This window comes from Molothrus aeneus, chromosome 2 (genome assembly GCF_037042795.1).
Source record: "Molothrus aeneus isolate 106 chromosome 2, BPBGC_Maene_1.0, whole genome shotgun sequence".
NCBI lineage: Eukaryota > Metazoa > Chordata > Aves > Passeriformes > Icteridae > Molothrus > Molothrus aeneus.
Window position 1 is genome coordinate 40850982 of NC_089647.1, and position 11163 is coordinate 40862144.

General features: G+C 34.2%; 1 protein-coding gene across 1 annotated transcript in view; it reads left to right on the forward strand.

The window, feature by feature from the left end:
• The window catches only part of DYNC2H1 (dynein cytoplasmic 2 heavy chain 1), a 143023-nt gene extending 134056 nt beyond the window's left edge, over window positions 1-8967 (forward strand). Inside the window, exons 88-89 of the mRNA XM_066544741.1 lie at window positions 4784-4900; window positions 8389-8967. Coding sequence (XP_066400838.1) covers window positions 4784-4900; window positions 8389-8547 — 276 coding nt within the window. The 3' untranslated portion in view covers window positions 8548-8967. The remainder of the gene's footprint in view (window positions 1-4783; window positions 4901-8388) is intronic.
• The last annotated feature ends 2196 nt before the right edge of the window (window positions 8968-11163 follow it).

Genomic DNA, 11163 nt, shown 5'->3' on the forward strand with positions numbered 1-11163 from the left:
TATCACTTACTATGCCTAAAAATACAAAGTGTTTTACAGTTGCCAGATTGAAAGAGCTGTTTGGCAAATAAAGAATGAGAGGAAAGAGTTTTGTTACAGTACTCCAGTTTATATTAAACTCTGACTGAAGTTTAAAATGTTTTACTGTCTGAGAATTTATGTGGTAAATTTTTGGCAATGCTAGTTAAAGTACACTGTTGGCAGTCTATATTGTGTGTAGGCAAAATGTTAATGTATATGATCTATTGCTTTATAAGAATGTGTCATGTTCTAAGAGGGATTTAAAATCAAAAAAGAATTTTGTTTAAGAAGAAATTCTCTGCCCTGAGAATAGAGCAAGCAGTGAGGTGATTGGTTATTTTTAGCAGAATATAAGAATCCTGTCAAGTATCTTCACTTGGTTTAAATATTATCTTTTCCTCTGAATACTCATTGATTCTCTATTAGCAAGAAATCACTAGTATTTTCACTGCTCCTTTTAATCTTTGATGAATGGAAAGGCTTTGGAACCCTTTGCAATGCTGAATATTTACATTTCCCTACCATGAGTCCATCCTCATGTTCATGGAGAACTGAGAGGAAACTTCCCCATTAGTAAAGCTATATACAACAGGGATTATAACTAGGGCATAAAACTGTTATTGATTCAGAAAAGTAATTCTCTGAAATGTATCTTGTTTGATAAGGATCCTCTGGACTGTACATTAGGGTTGGTTCACCAGAGCGCTATGAATTTTAATACTGGTAAAGTAAAGGTTGTATCAGCAGTTTCAAGAATTCAGGCTAACCTTGTTGAATGGGAACCTATTCTGAGTGGGAACTCAAAGAAAGGGAATTCCATCAGCAAAAATAATAAGTCCTTAAACACATACTGTGGTGAGGTAGCTGGGACTTGTTTTATCCCACCTAAATAAGAAATTGTAGCTTACCAGACTCCCCTGCAGGAACCAGACCATGGTATAGGCTATTCTGAGGTTTATCAGTCTCAATTGATGCAAGTGGTATTATTTCACTTTATGTAACTAACTCCACCGAGAGACTTGATTTTGTACTCACAGAGTTGAGGGACTCTCTTTCAGGGTCTGGGAGAGTTGTGCTCAAGTCTCTGAATCAACAAATATTTAAAAACCTAATAGAATGTCTCTGTTGAAGGAAGTACAAATAGGAATACAGGTGAATTTAAACCTGATAGTCACACATACTTCATATAACTTTCTTAGGAAAACTGTCAGGCTTTGAAGACATGTTCTTCAAGATTTTTTCTTACTTTTTATTTTAAAAGGTTTTGATGACTTAGAATTTATTCTATGATAAGGAAAAAGAAGGAGATCTCCTTATAATCTGTATGATGAAAATGCTTTCTTGGTCTTGCTGTGATTTTAAAAAATGGCATCAAGCTTCAGCAATTGTAGATGGTTAATCTTACTATGCCTAAAAATACAAATAATTTACCCTATGATCATCTGTAAGTTAGAAACGTGCAGTTCTAGAACTGTCAGTGAAACTGCAAAGTAGGCAGAGAAAAAATCAGGGCAAGAACACACCTTAGTCTTATATGAATTATCAAATGAGATGCTAAATTATCAGTGTTAATTCAGGTGATGGTTTAAGTGTATGATGTGGAGTGGATCTCCTCTAGTAGGATGTGATGAATATTTGATTTAGAATCTATCTGTATAAAATTACACCTTCCTCAGTATCACTTACAATCATTCTGTATGAAATTACATCTTCTTTAATGTCACTCCACGTTGCTTTAACAAAAGGTACTTAAAATGTATGGCTATTGCACTAAAATTACATATTGATAATGCAAATACATCTCTTCTGTTTGCTTTCTGCACTGATTGCACTGTTGCGCGACAGCAGGTAGTCATTCCTTTTGGCATTCCATTTTCTGTATTTTAGAAAAGAGTGAAAGAAAGGAAGAAACATGGTAAGAAACTTACTGGGAAGTAAGTAATATGACTTTGGGTAGGACTTAATATACATAGTAAAAAATAAAAAATTACAGAGTCTCAAATCCACAATATGAGTATTAATATCAAAACTATACTCTTAGCAACTGACAGATATATTATTATAAGGCATACTGAGAGGTCATTTTTTACAGTATACCTCCATCCTAAAATATCAATAAATTAATGATGGAGACCTGTAGAGGTAATGAAGTGAAAATATGACTTCCCAAAGTCTGCTGCAGTTTGGATCGTGTCATGGAAAATTATGGCATTAATTAGTAAGGGAAGATCTGTTGCAGAGAATTTGAAATTTGGAAACAGATGTGCTTTGGACCATGGTATCAGCAATACTTTCTACTAAGGTATTTTAAAGAAACATAGTCTGTAATGTGTAAAAATAACTTTTTTGAATCTAAACTAGTACTGATATCTGTGAACTGCCAAATTCTTTGTAAGAATTAAAAATTATGGTCAACTTCTGCCATTACTCTCTGGTGAGTTTCAAAGATACTATGATTATATTACAGATGCTGTGAAATTCAAGTCTTTCATAGTACTTGTAATTTCTCTATAATGTTTATTATAGAAACAAAAACATATTGGTTTACTCAGTCAAATGTTATGGAAAGTACATTGTTCTAGTATTGTTGGGGTTTTTTTCTTAATGTCTTTTAATGTTGAATGAAAATAAAAATTTGGTCCAAATCTTCAAAGGAGTTTCTACCATTGGTTTCCACGAGAAGTTTTCCAGGAGATCAAATGGTATTTTCCACAACTGTAATGTCAAAGGGACTGCAAATATCAAAAGAAGAAAAGTGCAGTAAAAAGTTTTATGAATAGGTAACCCACTTCTATAGAAATTTCTTTCAGAGATGTTCAGGATGGCCAGACCTTTGAACACCCTAGCAGCGAACTTTAAAACATCTTCATCAGACCAATCTTTGTCTAATAACTTTGCCATGGTTATTTGTTAAACTATGGTCCCTAAAAATATTCCCTGCAGAAAGCAAGAAGGACAGAAAGAATAACATAGGAGATGAAACTTTCTAAAATTTGTGTGAAAGTTAGACAAAAAGTCTACTCTGAACTTTCCATCTGGGATTGTTTTTGTTCAGGTTATCCACAGCTTTGGTGGTTTTGCTGTTAGTCCTAGTCTATATGAAGCACAGACTGCTCTAAAGAGCATTGTCACTTCTCTGGTCACCGTCTGTCCAAGGAGAAACACAGCTTTGTTCTGTGTCTTTTTTAAATGCCATGTTTTATAATATTTTTTTTTCATATTAGAATTTGTACATCTGCATCTTGCACATTGTAAGGAAGATTCTCCAGCTCAGCTGGGAAGATAAAAGAGAAATACGAGTTGAAAGAAGCAAATTCTTGAAGAGTGTTATGCCTGTCTACAATCAAAAGAATAATTAGAAATTAAATATGCAAAATGTAATCTTAGCTAGTTTACACTTAATATATTATTAATTAAAAACCCCTAACACTGGGGAGGAAAGCATTGCTTTTCAATCATGACTGTAACTCACATTGTGTTACTACTGTTTAATTCCATCTTTTGGTGTAAAATACATAATTTTAGAATACTAAAATTACCTAAGGAAATTTTATCCATTTAATCTATGATACTAATCTTCATTGTAGCATCATACTTTAACTCCTTTAGGCAATCTGATAGATGTTTCAAAATTTCTCGCAAGGGAAAATATATTAAAAAATGACATTTTTCTCCATTTTCCTTATGTTATCACTCCTCCAATTTCCAGCAACATTGTATTTCCTAATTCCAGCACTGCTTTATGAGCCATGCATTTGGTGGAAGCCAACCTCAGTATGATAAATTTAATTCAGGCTTTAGTACGATAGTGTAACAGGCAGATGATTTTCAGATTGTAGCTTCTGTTACATATCTGCTGCAGCTGGATAGTTAGCCTTTTGCAAAGCTGCATGAAAGTTATTATTGAATTAAGTTTTATTACTGTTAAAATGGAAGTTGTCACTTCAGCAGGCCAAAATTATTATTAGTAGTAGTAGTAGTAGTAGTAGTAGTAGTAGCAGTAGTAGCAAACTAGTAGTATTTGTACTGAGGAAAATAAAGCTATCAGCAAATATTGGAATTATTTTAAGGAATCTAGAATAGATGTCACCAACTTATGGAAGACTCCAGAGAAGAAAAAATAGAACCTTTAATTCAGAGGCTGAAATTACTTAATTAAAAGAAGACACCTGAAAGATGTTGCAAATAAAGCATTACATAGTTACTTAAGAAGCATCTGTGATTCTTATTTAATTTCTTGCCAAACAAAAAAATGCTTGTCTAAGAAGTTTTGAGTTTGTTAAATAAAATTTTCTCTCATATTATTTCAATATATTTTGTTTGCCTCTGCTGAAGCTGTGTAGTCGCACAATCCATTCTTTGAAAGCTGGGCTCAGACTTCCAAGCAGGAAGTCATGCTTATTGCAGTGATTGTTCTTCTCTCCTTCTCGACATTGTAATGGTTGTGAACTTGGCTGTTGCTATCATAATTCCATTAATCAAATGCCAGGCAACTGGAGTTTCATAATTACAGGTATTTTTCTCCGGCATTTCAAAGAATGTGAATCCAAATCAGAGGAAGTTCACAGTGAAGTGTGAACTTCAGATCTTGCTTTTAAATCATGTTTCCTATTCTCACAAAGAACAAAACAGTAATTAATTTCCTGTCATTTAAAAATTTGGTCACAGTAAAAACGTTCATCATTTATTAAAGCACAGTGTAATCATTATTGACATTTTAATTCTGTTATTTATGTTTGAATATTTTATATTTCCATGGCAGATCAGTGGCTTACAACTGGAAGGTTGTCGTTTCGATGGAAATCGACTTTCAGAAAATCTGCATGATTCTCCCAGTGTATCATCTGTTCTCCCTTGTTACATGGCCTGGATTCCACAGGTACTAAATTATTAAAAGCCCTAAACTTTCAAGACCCATAATTTTATTTTTTCTGTGTAGTAGCTTTTCAGTATGATGTTGCTGACCTGTTTTCCTTTCATTTCAAAATAAAAATCACGGTCTTTACTAGGAAAAGCAGTTACATTATTTAAAACTGAAATTTATTGTAATTTTGCTTATATTCTTTAGGTTATATTACTTAGATGAACTAAAGGGCTTTATTTCAGTCATACCTTAGTTTCTTTGTCTTTTAAGAACATTAGTATGTTTTCAAACCTTTATTAGTAAATATATACATGTGTTTGAGAGTTCATTCCTAGAATATATTTTCTTTGCATTTTAAATATTAAAGTAAAATGCAGTGGCAATAAAAAAAGAGAGAATATGATGTGAGCTGTAAGCAAAGAAAGCCTTTCTCCTACTTAAACAAATTTAAAAAAATTCCAATGCTTGCAGATTTTAAGATGAAAGAAAGTAATCCAAACAGGAAAAACTGTTACTGCTTCTGCCTTCCCATTGGCATAGCAATTGCTGATAAATAACTCAAAAAGTCACATAGAATATATTCAAGGGTGTGTCTTTTAACAAAAAATTGCTTATTATGGAATTCATCTCACTTACATTTAGGAAGCCCATCCCATCAGAAGATATCTGGGATAAATCTGTCCAGGTGTGACTCTAGAGACAGCCTAAACGACTGTGATGACCTTTGTGTATTGTGACAGAAAATGCGCAAGGAGCTCCATTGCTAACACACTGCTGTATCCCAACTTAGTTTTTCTCTCATTGTTATTTCCAGCAGGGGAAATATAGCATTGTATTATAGTACAGCATTAGAAGTATAAAGGTCAACAGATTTAGACCATGAACACAGAAGTAAATGCTAGCCACCATCTGCACCATTGCTCCCAGCTTGATTAAGAAAGAAAATACTGAAAATTTTAAAAAAAGGACAAAAAATGAAAACATCACAAAAGCTCTTACAAAGTTGACCGGTGAAGGATTTCTCAGTTTTTTGTTATTTACAGGTTTTGGTTTTTCACCTAAATAAACAGATTCCTAATTTACTTGAGAGGTAGTGCATAGGATAAATACAGAATTGCCAGACATTCTAATATATTGGCTCAGTGGTGGATGGTGGAGGATGGTAATATGTGTGGTTTTCCATGGTATCACCAAATGGAAACATATTTTAAATGAGAATTCTAAGTAGTCCTCCCATTGTTCTGAAAGACATTCATCTTGTGTTTGAAATAAAACAGATTTTTTAGCACTTTTCTGAATAAGACTATTTTTTTAAACTCCAAAGGTAGGGTACAAAAGTTATATGTGAAATCAGCAGAGAGCTTTATCTGTAAAATTAAAAAATTAGATACTTCAATAATCAATGAATTAAACTTTGTCAAATGTACTTATGTTTGAAATGAATAGCAACTGGCATCTTTGTGTTGGGAAAAAAAACCTAGTTCTTATAAAACACAGGCCATAACTTGTCAACTGCCCACTTTTTTAATGCAAAGTGTCTCTAAGGAGAGTTTTTCTGAATTGGTCTACCCTTGAGTTGTTTTACAATCACTGTAAAAATTGACTATAATCAAATGCTGTGCTCAGAAACCAAAGCAGAATTGGGTATCATTCATTTCCCTTAATTTAATTATCTCTCCTTAGGAGAAGAGTGCATAAAATTGAACATATTATCTTAGAATTCTTAGGTTTTGAACTTGTTTTCTTTTCTCCATAAATGCGTCTTTTGAAATCTAGTGAGCGAAAGTATATGTATAATGTAATGCTTTGAAGCAATTTTCAACCAAACTTAACTTCAACCTAGAGAATTTCTCTGAGAGAATCCCCTCAAAATCCTGCAGTGCTCTAAACAGAACATTTTTAGCTATTAACAATATGGTTATTCTCATATTCATGCTTACTCTCAAAAGCTTATTCTCTTATTCTCACATTAAACTGTGAAGGTCCTTTCCATTTTTAATCCACTGATAGATCCCATGCTGTGAAGGGTGTCACTAAAAGGGATGGAACTGTGTGTGAGGCAGTCAAACAAAGAGAACTTTTGGACTGTACTTAAGCTAAGGACATAAGGATTTGTGACTCAAAAAGACTTCCACAGAATGGCTTTAACTCTCCAATAATGTGATTCCTTAAAACATCAATGGGATTGAGAAAGGCACAAGAACAGATATTTTGTTCCTAAAAGTGTAAAAACGGGTCTTTGAAAGCAAACTGGCCAGCTTCAGGCTCCCAGCTTTGGCAAAATTTAAATTCTCTGATTAACATTTTACTCTCAGTCTGGACTAAGTACAGTCCTTCTGAGAACAGCTGAGTTCCTGGTTATAAATTATTCTATACAAATATTACCACACATAAATCTTCTGCAAGGATTGAAACACTGTTGTCCAAAAGACAGGGGAAGTTGATTTTCAAAAGGAACAGCAAAATTCTTCAGTAATGATTTTATACTTCACATGCAAGGCAAAGTACTTGAAGCAGTTATTGTTTGCATGTTTCCTTTTTCCTTTTTTTTAGTTATTTTCTAATATTGGAGCATCACTAACTCACATTTGATGTGATTTGAGTTAAAATGACACTCATTTTTATTTAAAATTCTTTTCTGACAAGTGTGCTTCTTTGTTATTTGGTTCTTGAAAATCTGACATTTTCCTGTTGACAGGATGGGACATTTTGAGTTTGACGGAAAACATGCTTAATATATATCAGTTGAATCAAACCCTGAACTATTTGTAGTAACTAAATACATCATGGGTGGAAATTAAGTGTTGTAGGAAGTCTTGATGGAGTCTTTGAGCTCAGTTCTGTGGTCACACATATGGACAGTGCCATGCAAAGCCCTAGGAGGAAACCATCCAAGGCAGTTTGTGGTAGGCAACAGAGAGGAACAATTCAATAAAGTAGCCTGGAATGGGTGGGGTAAGGATTTTTGGATTGTAGTTCCTGCAGTATGATGCTTGCAGGTATCTCAGATGGCACCAGGGGCTGTGCCACAGGAGGAGGGCAGGGCTTGCTGCAGGGATGGAGGGGGCAGTAGGGTCTGCCAGGGCACAGGCACCACAGCATTCCAGCCTGCCAGGAGAAGTGCTCCCCACCCTACAGCACAGGGGCTCCTGAGCAGCCTTCTCCCTGCAGGAAACTGATCTGTACTTCCCTTAGCCTGCTTTGCAGACACTTTTGACGTGTGATTTTTGGGAGGGTTTTAGCTGAAGGAAGATTTTCATATGTAGTTCATAGGATCACCCCTGTTATTTCCTTCCTGGTGTTTGAGTTATGGAGAGAGCAATTTTCCTGAAGTCTCTGCTTCATTCAATTCTTCACCTTAGTGCCCTGAATGAAGACTTCCTTGTCCAAGGCTGCAGTGTCCAAACTGTACCTTAACTTTAGATACCATGCCAGTGGAGAATATTGCTTTCTCATGCTTTGTTGTCTTTTTATGTGATAACTAAGAGCTTGTTTGTTGACAGGATGCATATGGTCCATATTCTCCAGAGGAATGCATATCTTTACCAGTCTACTCTAGTGTGGAGAGAGACCGTGTGGTGACAAATATTGATGTACCTTGTGGAGGAAACCAAGACCAGTGGATTCAATGTGGAGCTGCTTTATTTTTGAAAAATCAGTAATCTGAAACTGCATCAACTTGTGAAGTTAAGAGACTTTTAAACATCTAATTTCTTACTTACTTAAAGAGAAATTTAGATTCAGTGTTTTTATATTTTTAAAGCAATGGTTTATTAATTCCTGTTTATTTTTTTAAGATGTATTTAAATAATTGTACTTGATAGAAGTTCAATGTATCTTTGTGGGATATTGTAAAAATTGACATGGCACTATTCAGCAAACTGCTAATTCAGATTATTTCTCTAGATTGTAATATGCTGCATTTCTTTCTTAAAGTTGTTGAAATCTCTTCTGATTTGCTCAGAAATATTTAATAAAAATTCAAAGTCAGCATTTTTTCCTTGATCTTTTTTTTTCATTATCCTTTTAAAACTGTTATTCATATGCCTCTGTTATTTAATAAAATAAAAATTAAAAACTTACCTTTTGTAACTGAAATTTAATGCTTTACTTGAAGATAAGAATCAGGATAAATGTTTCAGTCTCTTTTAACGATGTTTTACTTGTAATTGTATTTCTTTTTATAGCTAGTAAATAATAGGGTTTTGATGACCTTCATGTGGAGTTACAAAGTTAGATTACCATCATGGTTATTATCCAGAAGTTACTGAAAAAAAAAAAGAGATTTCCATCCAGTTGTTAAATGAAAGACAGAGGGATCTAATAGGGCTTTTGGTCTGTGACATGAGAAACACCTGGGATCTTGTTCTTAGTGCAGGATACCCAAGTTTGATTTCACTGTTTCGTGATGTGTCGGGTTGGGATGCTGTCATAGCATTGGAATGCAATTAGACAAAATCCTAAAATCCAGCAGGAAGCGGCATTAGTGATGTCTCAACATAACAGTTGAAAGTGTCTAATTTTTAACTGGAATTACACACCTTATGAAGATATTTTTAAAAGTCAAAGGCAAAGCACTTTCTTGGTTTGCTTGGAAAACAAAATAGATGTTTTCAGTCTGATATATCTGATAGATTTTATAATCATTTTGAATTAGTATTGAAATTAAGACTATATTTCACTTTCCTGATATTTTTCATTGATGGTTTGAGGGAGAGAGAAGGAAAGCAGAGAAAAGATTGGTCCCGTTTTCAGGTCAACTTCCGGAAGCAAGCATTTTTATCTCCTCTATTGTTCATGCCTTAAACTTGGTCTTTCGTCTCTATTTGGGAAGTTTTCCATTTTAGTTGTTCTTCTAATATATGTCCTAAAATAATTTGATGCAATTGAACATACATTTTTAAAATTGAATCCTGTCTAAAAGCAGAATAGACTTACTTAATACTTTTCAGATAATTGCCCTATCTTCCTTTATATATTTAATTCTAATTCACCAAAGAGTAAAAGGGTAGAAAATTTGGAAAAAAAAAAAGTTTCTGAAGAAGAATTGGGGGGAAAATGACAAAGTCTCTATCAGAACGAAAGCACTTGTGTAAATCTATGTACAAGCTCTGTTAAGATTTCAAGGGTGACTTGTCCAGAGAAAATATTCTGCCATACTAGACTTTCTTGAAGATGAAAAGTTTTGCAGAGGGCATACTTTTAATTCCCGTAGGCACGTGTAAAGAACATGCTGCAACTTTCCCTTTTGGATCCAACTTTTTCATAACCTAGACTGAATTTCAGCTCTCATGTGTCTCAAACTGAGGGATCAGTATACTGGCTCTTGTGAATTCTAGCTTCTTTTTAGTGTCAGGTAGAGAAATACAGATGCTCAGCTGTTTGGACAAAGATGTCTGGAAAATAATGCATCTTCTTTTAATCTACCTTGCACAGAAATTAAAGACCAGAGACATAGTAGGTGGTTTTGATGACCTATCTTACTTGTAATGGGAAATAAAAGTCTGTAATGGGAAATAAAAGTGGTGAGTGATAGAAATCATGAAAGGAATCATTAGAAGAATATTCTAGGAATTTCCTTGTTTTGGTTTTTTTTTTAATTTTTCTTCTCTCCTCATTATAAGCTTCAAAATGCCTTCCATATTGCCAAGAGAAATATGATTATTATTTAAAGTCTCTCCTTTCAACTCTTTTCTTGCTATATATTTAGTCTTACTGATTCTACTAATATACAGATATTGATCCTATCACAAAGAACAGATATAAAAGAGACTCCTCCCAACCTACCACACTGTATTTCTATTTCAGGGTCAGGAACTGATTCAATTTCTTACTGATGACTTGTCTGTATCCTAATCCCTCAGAACTGGCCTATCTCTGGAGGTTTGTAACCTCTTCTATCAGCCACTACTGCCATGGATTTAGAACTGTGGAATATTTCTCAGCCAACAGCATCAGGAGTTTTGTTGCCAGACACACATTCATGCATTTCTGTCAGAGCCTTCTTTTAGCCAGCTTGATTAAATCTCATTTTGTTTGATTGTCCTCTCAGTTAGAGCCCCTTCTCATTACTGGAACTGTTGGTTTGCTTCTGCTCTTTCTAAGGCATTCCCTGACTGATATGAAAAAAACCCAAAGCTTCTTAATGTTTAGCTATAACCGGAGCATTGAGTTATATTTTTATTTGGATAGACATCCTGTGGGAGCCCATTGAGGCTGATCTTTGTTACAGATGTGAAAGGCTCTCTCTTCTGAGGTATCTTTGATGTTTTTATATT